We start from the raw sequence: 18,989 nt of genomic DNA on the forward strand, positions 1-18,989 counted from the left end.
GACGTTTCGTTCAATTTTCAACAAAAGAAAAAAGACACGCCAAAACAACAAAACAATGATGATAATAATTGTCAAAAAAAAAGACACATCGCTACTATATAAACCTAATAACGCCCAATGATGATGATGATGATCCACCATAATAGATAATTGTTGTTGTTGTCATTGGGTAATAAGCTAAGGTAATTAAATAATACCATTATCATGATGATGATGATGAATTTTCAGTTGTTTTTTTATGAAAATGGACATGATGATAACGTTTATTATTGTTTTTTATTCTATTCCATAGACAGAATTATACAATTGAAAACAACTCCCAAACACTGCAGTGTTTGTGTAATGGAATGGTCAAATGTGGAAAAAACAACGATGAAAATGTTTTCCCAAAATGTCACGAATGTTTTTGTTGTTGTTGATAGGTTTTTTTCTCATTATTCAACGTTTTCGTTCGAAAATCCATCGAGCATCATCAAATTCATCAAGGAATATCATCTCAACAAAGGCGAAAAAATCTAATTTGGGCGCCATTTCGAACGAAAAAACTGTATTGGGTAAGTCATTTTCTAAACATATAAATGATTCCATCATTAACACAACAGCACAAAGGCCTTTTTTTTCATTTTCATTCATTTACTGGATTGGTCATTTTCCAAAAACGAAAAACGATCCATAATGTCCAGTGTTGTACAGAAAGACATCTCTTTCATAATGATGATGATCATCATCATCATTATCAATAAGCCATAATGAACCTATAATATTCTCTTTACGTTTAATATGTGTGTGTGATGCGTGCGTGCGTGCGTGACTATCCCTCTCTTTCTCTCTCTCTTCATTCATTTCATTTCATTTCATTTCACTAACGTTACGTTAATACCGCTCATTTTGCGCATAAAAAGGGAGGGTACTATACAAATATTATAACAGCAGTATACTGTTATGCTTATTACGTTTCTGGTTTCATTTTTGGTTGTTTTTCTTGTTTTTTAATGTTTAAAAACACTAGTCACATACAAAAACATGAATTGAGAATGAAATGAAAATAAAGTTGGGCAAAAAAAAGAAAGAAAGAAAAAAAAATACCGCTAACGAAGTTAATACGTGAGAATAGAGAGCAGAGAAGAAAAAAATACTTTTGGAACGTGATTGGAATTTTTTGTTTAGCTTCGGTTTTCGTTTCATTCATTTTCATTTTCAGCAATGGATGAGATGATGATGATGATTGTTGAACGAATGGAAAAAAAAGCAATGAATTCCTCTGTATATCCTATCCTATCTATCTATCTTTTTTTTCCCATTTTGAATGAAAAAAAATAAATGTTGTCAATGAATGAAATCACGTACACAAACGACGACGACGACTACAAAATTCTACTTTATTCTTTACTTTCAAATTCTCTCTTCAATAATAATCATCATCATTCGAGAGCTATGTGTGTGTGTATTGTATGTTTTTTCATTTTAGTCAGTCAAATTCCATACAGAAACTAAAAGAAAAGAAAAAAAATGACCGTTATATATGACCAAACAAACGAAAAAAAACTTATCATCTCCGGTTATATTTGTAGTGGTATTTATTTTTTCCGTTCTGAAAAGAATTTATCATTACCATTGTTGTTGTCCACAAGAATCTCATTTCATTTCAAGAAAAAATTCTTGATAAAGTGACCATTGTTTTTTCAAGAATTTGATTTTTACGCATGTCCATTTCGAAATCATCTCTAAATGATAATAATGATAATGGCTATAAATGGTATCCACGCCTGTTTTTTTGTTCTTTCAAATGACATGTGCACAAAAATGCAGTGTTCATATATATAACGCCCGCGCTGTTTGTTTGATACAATTTATACGTTGATGATGATGATGAAAAAAGAAGGCGGGATTATCATTATTATTTGGATTGTTTGTTTCCCGTTTTTTTTTCTCGAAGAGAGATGATGTTTACCCTGTTTGGTTAGCTGAATAGTTGATGGCAGAGAAGAGAGAGAGAAGGAGAAAAAAAAGTTGGTTACCAATGACAATAATCAATGTTTGTTTGGTTTGTCTGAATGATGTTTTAGTGTGTTGTTGGTCATTTCATAGAATTTGGTTGTTGTTTTGGAATCTTTTTTTTTTTTTTTTTTTTTTGTCGGCTGCTATGTAGATTTTATCCAACAGAGAAAAAAAATCAACATTTTTGAATATTTGAAAATTCTTAAAAACGTGTGTTTTGTTGTTGTTGTTGCTGTTGAATAATTAAGCCATCATCATCATCATCGACATTTAACCCCAAAGTGTTTCATCTTATTTATTTATTTATTCAGTTTTTTTTTCTCCAAAAAAAAAGTGTTAATATCAAGTGTTGGTAATAATCATTAAATGAATATTTTCTCGGTTTGTGTGTGTGTATGACATGACATGTTTATTATCATCATCCAAAGTTTTCATAAAAAAAAGAATTGCCGACTGAATTTTTACATAAATTTTTTTTCTTGTTTTCCAGGTGAGTTTTCCACATAACCAATGTATATATGATTATTTTGGTTGGTGAAAAAACGACCATTGAGAATTTGTATCCACACTACCAATATATAGTCAATGTATCACGGAATAACCAGAAAATTTATTTTATTTAAAAAAAAATGAAAAGAAATATATGGTCAGTGAATGTCATGTTTCAGTTTTTTTTTTGTTGTTGTTGCTGTTGAATAACCATTAATACAATGTGAACACATATTTGAATTACAATCTGCATTATGGTAATGAATTTTTTTTCAGTTCGCCAAATGAAATGAAATGAATGATAATTATTATCATTAGAATATACAAAGTATCAATGTTAAAAATGAATGGACATTTACAATTTTTTTTTTTTTTTTTTTTTTTTTGACTGGATTGGTCATTTTTTGTGTCAAAATCACCGATGATGATCTTAGATTATCATCGGTGATTTTTTTTCCTAATCTAAGCATCTTTTCATCGGGTTTTTTCATTTGCATGTTTGATGATAGTTTTATTGACGTCAATAAATTTCTGCTTGTTTTTTTCAGGCCATGATAGTGGTGGTGGTTAAGATTTTTTGTTTGTTTTTTGTTTTTCTAATAAAAAATTGATTGAATGAAATACCACATGGCAATTTGATGATGATGATGATAACATCATTTCAAATCAAAAATTAGATTGTGTTTCTGTTTGTTTCACATTTTCCCCTGTGTTTTTTTTAATTGCTGTAAATTTTTTTTTCAATCAACGAAGAGAGAGAGAGAGAGAGAGAGAGAGAGAGAGAGAGAGAGAGAGAGAGAGAGAGAGAGAGAGAGAGAGAGAGAGAGAAACCGTTGTTGCATCTTTTTTCCTCGATATTTTATTGATGATGACAATTTTCAATGATGCTTGATACGCAATAAAGATGAAAAAAAACGGTCCATGAAAAGAAGAAATGAAACAAGAAGAAATAAACATTGCTGCCACACAACTTATTGATCATTCTCAGATGATGATTTTGATGATTTTGATTCAAAGATAAAATTTATTTGGTGCTAAAAATCTATTTTGAATTTTTTGTTTTTCAATTACGGTTTTTTATTTACGATTTGAAAAGATTTTCATCGAAACAAAAAACACGAAAAGCAGCTTTTTAAAGAAAATTTTTTTTCAAAATGATGTTGGGTGTGTGTATTCTAGTTTGATTGATATGATTTGCTGCTGCTGCTGCTGCTTCTGATGAAGAAAATCAAAAAATCAATTCATGAATTTTTTTTTTTTGGCCAAAAAATCTTGAAGAAAAACATTTGGTTTGTTTTTCATCAAATTCAAAGATTTAGATCAACCGCACACGATCAACATAGATTCATCATAATCATTCGAAGAAGTTTGATGGTTGGGAGAAAATACTGATGATGATGATGATGATCCATCATTTTTTCTTTTTTTGATATCAAATTCATCATCAAATCAAGTCAAAGTTTAAAATGTGATTCACGTGTGATGGTAGTGTTTTTATTAATTTCTTAGTTAAAATATTCATTGAAAAAAAAGAAAATATTCATCCGAAAAGATTATGATGATGATGATTTCGAATCGAAAGACCTCCTTTGGTGATGATTATGATGATGATGGCCACACACTTTTTTGTCGATAAGGTCAATTGCCCAAAAAAGATGCAAAATATATAAAAATCCAAAAGCAGAACAGAAAAATCTTTTAATCATGATCAATTTTGATCTTTCGGTTGCTGTTGTTGTTCTTGGATTTTCAATTGGTGGATTAATTTACAATTAATTTCAGTGGTGAACAAGGCAAAAAAGATCATCATCATCATTGGTCATCTAAACACATCTGGCTCCGACTATTTTCACTTAAACAGTTGTTTCTTCTTCTTATAATAATTCATTATATAACATCAATTTGTCACCCGAATAGAGATGAAAACAAAAACAAAAAAAAATCAATGACCATTACCAACAACTTTTTCAAGTATATTTTTATCATTATATGAATTCTTTTTTGTTTGCCCAAAATGTTTTTTCTGCTGTTGTTTTGAATTTATCACGAATATTCATCATCATCAACAGTGTTTATGAATGAATCGAAAAATGGATGACCATTGTTGTTTCATATGAAAATGATACGTGCAAAAAAAACAAAAATCCATCCACACGCACACACAACGTTAATTGAAATCCAATTACCATTTTCTTTTGGTGGTGGTGCTGTGTGCGTGTTACGATAATTACCATCAATTCGAATGACTAATGGTTACTGTGTTTTAGGTTAGGTTATATTCAGTAGCGCAAAAGATTTTCTTTTCTTTTGTTTGTAATAATTATCCATTATATCATCACTTTTGTTTCTATTGGTGACCTACAACAGCAACAAAGAAAGAAAAGTGAAAAAATGATAATCATCTAAGGATCATCATCATCATCTTGCTGTCCATATTTATTACTGAATGAATGAATGAATGAATTGTAAATCAAAAACAATTATTAATTCATCTGCTCCATTCCATTTTGCTGATGATGACCTTTTTTTCTTGAAATTTACTTTTTAAATTTCAGAAAAAATTTGGTTTTTTTTTGGTTTTGTCGTGTGGCAATATCAATGACAAAAAAAAAAACTGATCTGATCACCTGCCTGCCTGCCTAACTTTTCCATTAATTATTTTTTTCTGGTTTCTGTTGTTGATGATGATTTTCATTATCATCTTTAAACGATGGCCAGAAAAAAAACACCTGAATTTTTCCTTTTTTTATCAAATAAAAATTTACATAAAAAACTACAGTAGCAAATCAACAACAGCAGCAGCCGACCATAGTTAATATGATTAGTTTATCATTTTCTCTATCTCTCCGTGATCATCAGAAGATATACCAAAAAAAACTTTATTTTCTAATAATGATGATCATCTCTTGAGAATAATATTTCTGCAAAGATAAAAAAAACAACTCAACTAAACGAATACCGTTATCCATTTGACAATGATGATGACCAACAGCAGAAAATTTTCTGCTGTTGTTTGTTTGTGGTTGTCATGTTTTGTTTTGTTTTTTTTGGCCTAATAATGATTCCCATGTTGATAATCATCAAGCAATAATAATCATTTGTTATTCATATGATGATGATTTTTGGGCAAAAGGAAACAGGAATTATCATCATCCGTTTAGAATTTGCGTTGCATCAAATTACACCGTTACCCATCATCCATCCATTCATTAGGATGATGATGAAAATTTTTTGGGGGTTTTTGCTCGACTTTTTCATATTTTTTTTTTTTTTTGAATGTAGAAGAGAGGGTCTTTCTAATCAAGTTTTTCTTTCCTTTCCTTTATTAATTTATTTGTTTGTAATCAATTAAACCCAAGCCCTGTTGTTTTGTTTTAGTTTTATGATGATTATGATCACTACCACCAACAAAAAAAAACATTATCATCATTATTATTATCTGCGGTCAAATTAATTAACTTTATCTAGTTTTTTCTTCTTCTTCTCTTCGACCATACAATTAATCAAATCTTAATGGATGTTTTTTGTTCATTAAAAGAATTATTATTATTTGGTTTTTTTGGTTTTTTAATTGAATTTATGGAGCAAAAAAAAAAAATTATTTACATAAAGATTCTTTACAGGCGCTACCTACATTCATATCAACAACAACAAGTTTTCATCAATCAAGAAAAAGTTCATAAATTTTCTTCTTCTTCTACAATCAACCAACCAATTATCTTGAGATTTTATTAATTTCATTAATTTCTGTCATCAACAACAACAACCGAAAACAAGAAATTCTTTGTTCAAAATTTAGCTTTGAACAGCGACTGTGTCACACTTATACACACATCTTATCTATTATAACGAAAAATGTATGGAGAGAGGAGGTACAGGGTTTGTTTTCATTCCGAAAACAAAGCAAAGCATTCATTCATTCAATTTTTGTTTTAGTTTCCTGACGGACGACTGATGTTCAACATTTCTAATATGAAAATTTTTTGTTTGTTTGTTTTTTTACAACAGATTCTTGATTCATCATGATTATCACCGGCCAATGAATTACTGATTGATTTTCCATCATCAACAAACAAGCAACAAAACTAAAAAAAAACAACAAAATAATGCATAATCCAGCGGCTGCTGCTGCTGCTGCGGCTGCAGCCGCAGCAGCAGCAATTATACATGATCCAACAACAGCAGCCGCAGCAGCTTATTCACCATATCATCCAGTACATCATTCACATGCTGCTGCTGCTTATTACAGGTATGTCCATAAAAAACTAAAATATTCATTTAACCATGACTATCATTAGAAACTTTCCGAAGAAAAAAAAAGCCACCACCAACAACATAGATATTATTGTAGGAATTTTCTGGAACTAAAATTCTGGTTATTACTGTTTGTTTTAGGATTTAGAGAGTATGACGAATTCTCGACGACCACCAATCAAATTCTCTTTTTGATTGATTCGATTTGACCCTTTTTTTCCCAATTTATTTGATTTGATTTTCTACATTTGTTTTTCCTCATCAGGATTTAAGGTCGAATAAGCCAATAGGAAACCAATGCTGAGAAACCAAAAAAAAAAAAAAAAAAAAAAAAAAAAAAAAAGATTCTAATTGAGTAAACATAGAGGATAGAAAAAAATGGGAAAAATGAAACAAAATTAAATTCAAACACGTGTCACGAGAACTGGTGAAACAAAAGATTCATTATACCATATGATTTATTTAGTGGTGGTAGTTTAGAAAGTTTTTTCTTTCTTTTTTGATTCAATTGTCACAGATTCGCACTAGTCCAGCACAATGAAAACAAAGGGTTTCGATCATCGATCTCTATTGAATCGTAAATCTTTTTTCCTTTCTTTGTTTCTCTCTATGTTTATCTCTCTGCATGTGTTAACTATTAGATGAAAAATGTGATGTTGATCGAAGAAAGATCGATTAGATCAATAAAGTTGCTAATGGTGGCTATTTCTACATTTGTACATCTACTTTTTCATCCTTTTTGTTCAAATGGGGGAAAATTTTGTGTGTAGAGAAATGAAAATCGAGGATTTTTCTCTCAATTTTCATTACATCCAAAAAATGCATAATTAATTTTTCACTTGTTTCTTTCTTTTCATAAAACAGAGTTGCTGCAACAGCAACAACACCACCAGGTTTAATATCCGCTGCCTCATCATCATCATCATCAACCGTTGCATTATCATCATCATCAACAACAGCATCGACAATATCGCCATTATCATCAACGTCACCACCATTATCACATAATCATCATCATCATCATCAACAACAGCAACAACAACATCAGCATCATTTAAATCCCCAAAATCATCATCATCCACATTTAATTCATCATCATTCAACACAAAATCCACATCATTCTGCAATTATCGGTGGTGATCCGCATCATCATTTTGGACATCATACTTCTCTTCCGCCACCACCACCACCACCTCCGCCACCAATTTCTCATCATCCGCATCATCTTACACAGCAAACAACATCACATCATTCATTACATAATAATAATAATAATCATCATACGTCAAATTCTAATCATCATCATTTACAACATACTATACATCATCCTTCATCGATTAATCATTCACATCATCATCATCATCAAAATAATAATAATTTAAATCAACATCATCAACATCAGCATCATCATAATAATTTATCAAATTCATCATCACCATCACCATCATCAATTTCATCGGTATCATCATCATCGGTAGCAACAGTTGCTGTTGTTGCACAAGCAGCTGCTGTACAAACCAGGTATGTTTTTATATGATTTCATTCAATGTTTTTTCTATCTTTTTTTCAATGTCGTTGACATTGACACGCACGCGACAAATATTATAATCATATAACGTTTTTTTTTATACTAACCTAGATAATGGTGATCAGGCACGTATCAAGTGTGTGTGTTTTTTGCTTTGCTTTTTGCTTTTGCTTTCACTTCGATCACGGATAAAAAATGTTTTTAGAATAACTGATTAGGTAACCAAACTGAGTATGATGGGTTTTTTTTCATTTTCATTTTTCATTGCGACAAACTATCATCATCATTACTACCGTGTAGTCGCACACACGTATCATTTTTTGCCAAACACGTTTCATTTACGTTTTTTTTCAAATATCCATGCAACACTTGGTCACCAAACAACTACCGTATACACGTTTTATGTATCCGTCGTGTTTAACATCATCCCCTTGTTGTTTTTTTTTGAATCAAACAACCAACCAACATGTATGATGATGATCTAAACATGAATGAATGAATGGCACATAGACAATTAATATTCCAGTCTTTTCGTGCACGTCGAAATACTTAATTTTTCGTTTTTTTTATACACAATATATGCGTGTGTAGGGTGATGAAACATGGATGATGATGATCATTGATGGGGGTTAAGTTATATCTGCTTGTTGTTGGTTGTTTGAACAGAATTTTAAACAAAAAAAACCGCAAATCGAAGAAAAACGTAACCAAGAAAAACGTAGTAAAAGAAAAAATCTTGATACAATTTTTCTGTTCAAATCAACATTGAACGATTATTATTATTATTATTATTATGGGACATGATAGCACGAACTATTCGTGTTCTTCTTGTTTTTCTGATGACGACGTGTTTTCATCCATCATCATCATTATCAAATGATGATGATGATGATATTCAACATAACGATACGTTTTATGTATGTCAATTGGCAATTGTCTTCAATGATAATCGTGACATAATGGTTTTTACTTTTTATCCAAACCAAATAAAATATGTATGTCAACGTTACTACCGCCATCATCATCTTCATATGTGAATTGAATTTGGTCAATAATCATGACACCACACGACCATAGTGAAAAACATTATCACGTTTGTTGTATAGGGTTGTCTGATGAGTGTGTGTGTGTGTGTGTAAACATGCATACCAAATTGGCGCCCAATATAGTGCAACAAAAAAAAAGCCGGTATCATGGAAACATGATGACACGTTCAAAACAACGATGATCATGATGTTGATGATGATACGTGTTTAGAAATGCAAAAAAATAAAAAAATAAAATTGAATATCGATGCCATTGGCCTCGATATTTTTTGTCTTCCTGGAAAAATGATTGGTTTGTTTGTTGATGATGATGATGATATTCATTTGATGATTATATAATCATCACATTATCATCATCAACGTAATCATCATTTTTGTTGTTGTTGTTGTTGAAATCTTTAATTAATTAATTTCATTAATTAAATTAGAATTAATTAGATAACCTTTAGGGCAATTTTCATCGTTGAATATCAGGATGATGATGTTTTTCTCTCTGTTTCCTCAACGCATCCTTTTTTTTATATTGGATTGAAAATTGAAATGTGTAAATTTTTTCTTTTTTTCTGTCCGCTAAAATAGCTGGATATAATAAAAACTTTTTTTCATTTTTTTTTCGTTTGTTGTTTTTATTGCTTGTAGATTTTGTGTTAATTTTTTTTTTCTTCTTCTTCCATCATCAACATTATTTATTTATGCAAAAAAAAAATTACTTGATGATCGGCGGCTGTTACGTTCTCTCTATTCATTCAAAATGTTACATCATAATGTCTCTCTCTGTCGATGTGTTTTATTTGTATGGTGGTTTCATTCATTTTCGAAAACCACCAACAGAAAAAAACCGCTAAAACCACCAACCAAAATACACCAACACACACACACACACAAGGTGTATATTGTAACTATCAAATTCTACTATTCAATTCAATCCAACGCAAAGCACAGAGAAGAAGGTGATACCCGGTCGCTCTCTGGTTCATTGGTCCATGAATTGCTTTTGATTCACTATGATCACTAAGTGATATGTTGGATAATCAAATTTTCCATCGAATAATAATGGTGATGGTTGTGGTCGATTATTATTTACTTACTTTTCTAAATATATTTTCAATTGTAGATAGATTAGATAGATTTCACAATTCATCTGTCGAAACCTTTTTTTTACTGTTTTTTTACTGTTTTTTGAATTATTGATGAAAGTGATGCTTTTTTATTTGAATGGATTACATAATTGAATTGTCTCTCTTTCGCTCTTGCTATATGAATGCATTGCCATAATTTTTTTTTTCTTTCGTTTTTTTTTTTTTTTTTTGGTTTTATCCAAATGTCGATAACCAAAATTGTGGCAATCGAAATCATAACCGGGATAATCAAGTTATTTTTTCAATGGCAGCAGCAGCAGCAATAATAATTTTCAATTCTGACTTGATATTCAATTTCAAATAACATTTTTGTTTTATTGGTTTGGGGCAAAGCAAAGCAAAGATGATGAAAAACTACTTTGATTCAACGTGTGTTTGATCTGTGAATTTTCTAGCTCAAATAGATCAAAATAGCAGTAGGTTTTTTTTTAAAAAAATGGTTTTTTTTAAGTAACATCTTTTTTCAGCCATTAAAATGGCTTTTCAAATTAGCAATTTCAGTAAGCTTTTTGAAATGATAACTTCAGTAGAAAACACAAAAATTGGATTATCAAATAGGATGATGATGTTGAGGCACATTTCATTTTTTTTGTTTTTTTTTTTTTTTTGATCTTTTTCCGATAAACCCTCATAATGTCATTCTGTGTTAATGATGGCTTAATTTATGTTGGTTATTTTTCAAAAAAAAAAAAAAAATGAGCAAAAGATGATTATTACATCCTGAATGATGTTGTAATGTGATTATAATGAAAAGAACATTTCACTTTTAATTGTTCTTCTCGTTCCTTGTCTAATTAGAAACTTTTAAATTTTCTACTATTTTACAATGTGTGTGTGTGTGTTTCCATTGATAATCAGATGATGATAAGTGTTTTCCGTTCTATAAGTATATAGTGATCATAAATTATTTGAAAAGATAAAACCAAAAAACAAACAAACATTTGTGGCATTTGATATATCTTTATTATTATTATATTAACGCATAGATATTGTTTGCAAAAAATCGTTTTCCTTCTAGCCACATTGATCAATTTTCAGCTTTTCTATATCTCTATGTGGCTATTATGGCTTTTTTTTTATTTTTTTTCATACATAATCTGATAATGCAATTATTACATTAAGAGAGAGAAAAATACGATAGACGATAGAAAACACTATTATTGTCATTGTGAAAAATATATAATTGTGAATGAATATCGAATTGAAAAGTAAAGTAAAGTAAAGCAAAGCAAATAAATAATACATTTGAAATTTGAAAAACAAACATTGAATTGAAAATCTGAATCTTTTTTCTCTCTCAGTTTTTTTCCTCTTTTCTAGGATATATAAAATTCAAAAAGGAATTTAAGCAATTTTTTTTTCGTTATTTCCATTTCCTTACAGCATTTGTCATAAGCAGCTATATATGAAAATAATCTTACATCATCATTGATAGAATCAGAGAGAGAGAGAGAAAAAAAATGATTGAATTATAAGAAGAAGGAAAAAAACTAAACTAAATTTATCATTTTATAAGAAGAATTTTAATATGATTAACTTGTGTGTGTGTGATTCTGATTCTGATTCTGATTCAGTGTTGGTTGGTGATGAAAATAATCTTGATCATTGTTGTGTGCCCCCTGGATGACAATAATAATTTTCTTTTTGCTTTTTGCAAATCTAAATTTCTCCAATCTGCCATTCGGAATAGTTTTTGCAGCAAATAAATGATAAAAACGTGTCCGAAAAAAATCATATAGATTTTTTCTCTTTTTGGTGAATAGAATTTTCATGTTTTTTGAAACTGAAACTTTTCATTCATTCTTTTCATTGTTTGATTTAGACAAATTCTTTTTTTTTCTGCCCAAAAAATGTTTGTTGTTGTTGTTGTTGTTGTTCAATCGGATTCGGTAATCGATTTTTTTCAACAAAAAAAAAAATCAACAACAAATTCCATAAACATCATTTGACCTTGTTGTTGTTGTTGTTGATGTTATTGTCAATGAGATGATATCAAAAACAGTTAAAAGGTCATTATCAAAATTTTGGTCAAAAAAAAAAATTTTTTTCTTTTTATTGGTTCTTACTCCCTCCTTATCTTCAATCTGTGTGTGTGTGTGTGTGCAAGAAATGTGATAATAATAAGGGGTGGTGAAGGGGGTGAAGCCAAACAAAACAAAAATTATATATTTGAATTGGATAATTATGTTAATTTGATTGCCTTTTCTTTGTTTCGAAACATTTAAATTGTCATCATCATCATCAGATGATGATAACTGCTGGCCATTGCTTTTTGCTGCTACTGCTGCCTTTATATTATTCTAATCAATAGAAAAACAGAAACCTTCTGAATCCACCAATGATGGTCATCAACATAATGTTTTTTTTTTTTCGTTTGTTGTTGTTGTTATTTGACCAATGGACCGAATTTATTTTGTTTTGTAGTGAATTTTATCTTCTGTGAAATGGTGATGTGATTTTTTTTCTGTAAAAAAACAACAACATCGACAACAACAGCAGCAGCAGCAATGGCTATTTTCATTTTTACGTTTCATTTGATAAATGATGGTGGTGATGATGATTTGGAAACACAAAATTTCTGACCATTTGCCTTATTGTTTGTTTGTTTGTTTGTTTTTTATGTTTTATTTATTCAAATGTGTGTAAATGTACCGTTTGGCCAATTTCCAAAAAAACAAAATATGATGATGATGATGATTCAATTGGAATGACCCCAACAACAACAACAATCGACAATTAAATTATTTTTCACTCCCCCTTTCAAAATGCATTATGATAATTGAAGGGAGAGATAGAGAGAGGGGAAAAGGAATTCAATAATTCACCAACAACATTTTTTGAACATTTCCGTAAATGCCATTTGACCTTTTACACATCAAAATTTCAAATTTTAACAAAATTTTCATCCATGACCTTTTTTGGAAAATTGAAATTCATATTTTTCCGGCTGAACCATTGGCTATTCATAACATAATATTTGATTTGTTTACTTTTTTGGCTATTTTGATTGTGTAATCGAAATATTTTTTCTCTTCAAAATACAAAAATATGATAAATTAATGTGTTGTTGTTTTCGTTGAACCAATAACAAAATACATTTTTATTGTTCCAAACAAAACAAAAAATGAAATTTCATTTCCCCCCTCCCCCCACCATAATAATGATAATGGCTTGAGGTTCATGCGTTACAAATTTATGGATTTTTTTCTTTTTCTTTTTTGGTTTTTTTTTGGTTGTGGTTTTTTTTAACCAAAAATATGAATGTGAAATTCTCCCATTGAATTCTACCAGTGTAAGATTCTCTGCTTTAATTCCAATAGCCAACACACTCATCTGTGTTTCTCTATTTCTGGATGATGATTTTCGACATTTTTTTCTGGACTTTGGTAGACTTTACTGCAGTGGTGTTGTGTGTATATCTCTTGGGATTTTGCATTTGTACGAAAGAAAAAACAAAAATACAAATATTGCACATTCTCTCTCTTGATCTCAATCGCAAATGTCCATTCAAATATGGATAAATAAAAAAAAAAGAATAACGTAAAGCTAATTTGCGCCTTTGCCAAAGTCTGATCAATTATGCAGTTCGGAATATTCTTTCTTTTTTTATCATCCACATCATTATCGATGCAGCAACTGAAATCGAATCAAAAATAACAAAAAACAAAAAAAAACTGTCCATGACATTTACAGTTACACAGTGAGAGTGAATCAGTATTCACTGAATGACTGACTGACTGACTGAATGATGATGATGATGAAAATAAGGAAAAAAACGAAATTCTAAAACAAGGACCATATGTGACACACAAATCATCATCATTTGATTCAATTCAATTCAATTCCATATACTTTTTTTCTATGCATTTTAATGGAATTGCATCACACACATACATTGAACGTTTGTAAAAAACATATTGATCATCGATGATCATTGATAAGATCAGGGAGAACAGAATTGAATTAGATTAGCTTCATTTTACTTACACAAACACAATTTGTGTATGTGTGTCCAGCGATGATGATGATGAAAACCTAGAATGTTTGTCCAAAATTCTCTGGGCAAAGGGCAAATGTTGCTGGTCGTTTTTTTCCGTTAGTCATTGTTGTTGTTGTTGTTGTTACAGGCTGGTGTTGATTAATGTTGAATTTTTTTTTCATTTTTTTAAATCAAGAATTTTTGTTTTTTACATTTTAAATGAACACTCCACCATCAGAATCACCCCTGGAATAATAAACCCCTCGGACTACTCATAGGAAAAAAATAATCGAATTATTTTCAGTAGTAGTCGGCAGTGGTGGTGATAATCAAAAACATTGGTAATTCCAATGATGTGTCCAACCAAAAACAACAAACAATATTCATTCGGGATTTGATGTCATCATCATCATCATTATTGACAATGATGATGTCTGCTGCAGTAATGGTCACTTTTGGTTTTTTTTTGAAATGAAATTTCATTTTTTTTGCTTAAAACTTAATCATCATATTCGTGCGGTGGTAAAAAAAACTTTTTGATGCTTTTGGATCCAATTTCATATTTCGAAAAAAAGTTTTTTCATTTCATTTCTGATGACCAAACAGAATTTTCTTTTGGGTTTTTTTTTATAATCCAGGAAAAAATCTTTATTTTCTCATTCTCTCCATTTTGAATCTCAAGGGAGAATTTCTGGGATCATAAATGAAATGACAGGATTTCAGCGTGTTATTGATATAGGGATGTTTTTTAGGCTTTTATTTTTTAGAAAATTTTTTATTTAAATAAAAAATTTTGTTTGTTTGTTTGTTCATTTTATAAATCTCGATTGAATGATTTTTTTCGTTTGTTCGTTCGTTCGTTTGTCTAATTGATCGAAACAAAACAAAACAGAACAGAACAGAAAAAAAAGTTTTTCATTGTTTGTTGGATCCAGGAACCACCAAAAAAAAATCAATCAGATTTTGAATGGAACATGCAACAAAAAAAAAAAAAAAAAAAAACATTTGTTTGTTTGGATTGATCATCATCATCAATCCGTTTATCCAAATAATGAATATCAACCAATATTCTTTGACTATTTAGTTTATTTAGTTTAATTTATTCAAAAATAACAATGTTATAAACAACAAACATTGTTTAATTAACCATGATGATGATCATTATTATTATTTTGAATTGTAAAAGTTAAATTAGTTTTGGTTGATTTTCTTTTTTTTTGTTTCGTTTTTGTTTGTTTCGTTTGTTTGTTTGACATACAATTGATACAAGCAGAAGCCGCATGTTATTTACGAAAATGAACGAAATTTAGTCCCATATTTTGTTTGTTTGTTTCGAAGTAAATTAAGTAATTTTCTAATGCTAATCAAGTCTAATGATGGTTAATAATTAACCCTCATATATATTTTTTTGTGACAAGCCTTAAAAAAATTGAATAATTAAAAAACAACAACGAAAAAAATCCCTAAACTAATTTCAAAAAAGAAAAAGAAAATTCGAGTAATTCAAATGAAAATGATGTCATAATCAAGCACGTTTTACTTGTTTTCATTGCAAAAGGCAGAACAAAATGAAAATAAAAAGATTTTGATTTTGATAGCCATTTTTCTGGTTTTAACTTTTTTTCTACCCAAAATCTTTATTCTCATCGTCGTCAATAACAATAACAATAAAGATTGTCAATAGAGATTCGTTATCGTCGTTGTTTTTCTCTTCTTTTATCGATTGGCAACCATGAAAATGAAAAAGATAATTTATTATGATTATATCAGGCAACAACAACAACAACAACAAAATATTAATCTTAATAAAATATTTTTTGATCAAAGATTTTTGCTAAAAGAGAAAGAGAATTTCTAAAAGAAAACGATACATTGGGATTAATTATAATCATCATTCGGGAATCATTTTATTCCGTGTAAAAGTGATTAAGGATTAAAAAAAGAGAAATAACCGGGATATATTTTTATTATTATTATTACGTAAATGGTCCACTATTTTGCACGTTTTTTTCAATACTATTTTTTTCGGTATATTATGTAACTTTGACGAAATAAACAAAACAAATTGATTGAACACACGACCAGTTTTTGATGATTATGATTATGATGATGGTGGTGGCCATTGGTTCAAATTCAATATAATAAATGGTTAATTTGACATTCAAAGCACACTGGATGGATATAGACAGCATTGAGAATTGGAATGGTCAATGTTTTTTCAGTGTGCTTGGTTTGTTTATGTTTTTTTTTTATTTGATTGAATTAAAATCATTAAACTTTTTTATATGTTTTTTTTTGTGTTGATCAAATGTTGATACATTGTGTGTGGTGGTATGGATCATTCACCTTCATTAACACTAAGTGCGGAAGTTTTTCTTTTTTTTATTGGTCAGTTTAATCAGGGTTTGGATAAATATCCCTGTATGTTAAGCTCTAATGTAATAATATTTTTTTTTTCATTAGGTTAATTTTCCTGGATCTTATCTTGTGTTTTTTTCCTCGTTTCTATTTTAAAGTGTTAAACACAACGATGACCATGACGATAACGATGACCATTCATCTGTTTATTATCATTATCCAATCCATTGATCAACTGATTTATGTTTTGTTTTCATTTTATTTTATTTTGGTACATATTGTTTGACCATTTGAAAAAAATAAACAAACAGAAATTTATTTATTTATTTTTTTTTGTTTGTCGCCACATTGACCAAAAATTCCGGTCATTTTGATGAATGAATATCAATAGCATTAGGATGATGATGGTCATTATTTTTACAAGTGTGCATCAGTGGCTAGTGTTTAAATATCTATTCGGTTCAATTAACAATATTGTATTTTTTGTATCTGAAAACAAAACTTTTCAATTTTCAATTCAATCAAACTAAACTGAATGTTTTTATTATTTCTTCTTCTTCTTCGATTTGTTTGATTTGATTTGATTGAATATATTTTTTTGCTGGATTTAGTGTGTGTGTGTGTAGTGAATTCAGTAGGCAAAGCCAAGCCTTCCATTCAATCATCAAAAGAAATAAATAAAATTTAATGTTCATTGATTATCATGATGATGATGATTGTTAATAATGATTTTCATTTATTTAGAGCTGACCATACGCACACACATCAACACACACACCCACACACATAGTGTATGTAAGCAAATTATTTCTCCCCAAGGAATTAAACTATAGTGTATTTAGGATTTTTTTTTCTTCAACTCCAACGCATTGAAACAACCGTCGAATGGTCATCATCCAAAGTTAATCATTGAAAATTGTATCCGAAAAAGTAACTTACATTTCCACTGTGTGAGTGTCCAGTCCAGTCCAGCAGTAGTGATGATGATGATCAATAATCAATGAACCAAATTGATGAATGAAACAAAACATCTTTTTGGCTTTTCGTACATAAAATGAAAAAAAAAATTCAAACTTCAAATCACGTGTCCAGATTTTTTTTTCTTATTTTTATCATTATCATTATGATTGTAACGAAGGAAAATTTATAACACTGGGTACACACTTGGATATCACACTTTTATTATTATTATTATCATTTGGATGTTATTTATAAGTAATGTGATACTTTTACTTTTGTTATAAATTTAATTGTGTGAATTGAGAATTCTGTATATTCTATGTAGAGCGAGAGAGAGATTAACCCATTAATTTATGACCATTGTCAATTTATTTTCATTCTTTCTTTGTTTCTTTTTCTTTTATCAAATATTTTTGGAATCGATTTTTATCACAACCGATTATTCTGGATCGATATTGTTGGATCAAATGCAAATCACATTTGCACACGTCGCCGCTGCTGCTGTTTTGTCATTTATTTTTATGGACAACAACAAAAATATAAAGAATACTTGAAATGCGTAAAGAAAAAAGTCGTGATGCAGCACGTAGCCGTCGTGGTAAAGAGAATCATGAATTTTATGAATTAGCTAAAATGTTACCATTGCCTGCAGCTATTACATCACAGTTAGGTAACTGATATTTATTCAAAATAACCCCGAAAACGTTATGATGAAACTAAAGCTAATCTTATTTTTTCTTTCTTTCGTTCCCTTTATAAATGAATAGACAAAGCATCAATAATACGTTTAACAATAAGCTATCTAAAATTACGTGAATTTTCACAAAATGGTGAACCATCATGGAATAATGCATTGAGCAGTTTAAGTGCATTGAAATGTAAAGCAAGTAAGTTTTTTTTATCATCAATATTTTTTACTATTGATTAGGGAAAATAGGAAAGGAAATTACAAATGTCAACAAATGACATCCAAAACTGGTAGTTTTTTTTCTCCTGGTTTTGTTTTCTGGCCAGAGAAAATCCGATAATAAGAATCAACGGGAAAAAAATACCAAACACAACAATCCAATGATATGGGATAATTCATTTTTTCTCTTCTTTCTTATTTATATCGAAAGTTACCAAATGTTTAATGTTAATTAGCTTGTCATCGCATTGCATTCATATTCGTTCTGTGTATATATGTGTTTTTGATGATTAATTAGTTGTTAAACAACAAATACGTCATCAAACGAACC

At 29.5% G+C, this 18,989-nt stretch overlaps 1 protein-coding gene across 2 annotated transcripts in view; it reads left to right on the forward strand.

Moving 5' to 3' along the window:
- The window catches only part of LOC113792500 (uncharacterized), a 23,672-nt gene continuing 4,683 nt past the window's right edge, over positions 1–18,989 (forward strand). The window contains exons 1-6 of one of the 2 annotated variants that reach the window (XM_075821172.1): positions 1–182; positions 293–554; positions 6,496–6,736; positions 7,606–8,262; positions 18,297–18,421; positions 18,519–18,638. In XM_075821172.1, coding sequence (XP_075677287.1) covers positions 6,594–6,736; positions 7,606–8,262; positions 18,297–18,421; positions 18,519–18,638 — 1,045 coding nt within the window. In that variant the 5' untranslated portion in view covers positions 1–182; positions 293–554; positions 6,496–6,593. Of the gene's footprint in view, positions 183–292; positions 555–2,331; positions 2,489–6,495; positions 6,737–7,605; positions 8,263–18,296; positions 18,422–18,518; positions 18,639–18,989 lie in introns of those variants that run through there. The other variant, XM_075821173.1, reaches the window with a different exon arrangement.

Source organism: Dermatophagoides pteronyssinus, unplaced genomic scaffold (genome assembly GCF_027571235.1).
Source record: "Dermatophagoides pteronyssinus isolate colony J.1.1.1.1 unplaced genomic scaffold, Derpt_VIB-CSIC_2022.12 sq0009, whole genome shotgun sequence".
Classification (NCBI taxonomy): domain Eukaryota; kingdom Metazoa; phylum Arthropoda; class Arachnida; order Sarcoptiformes; family Pyroglyphidae; genus Dermatophagoides; species Dermatophagoides pteronyssinus.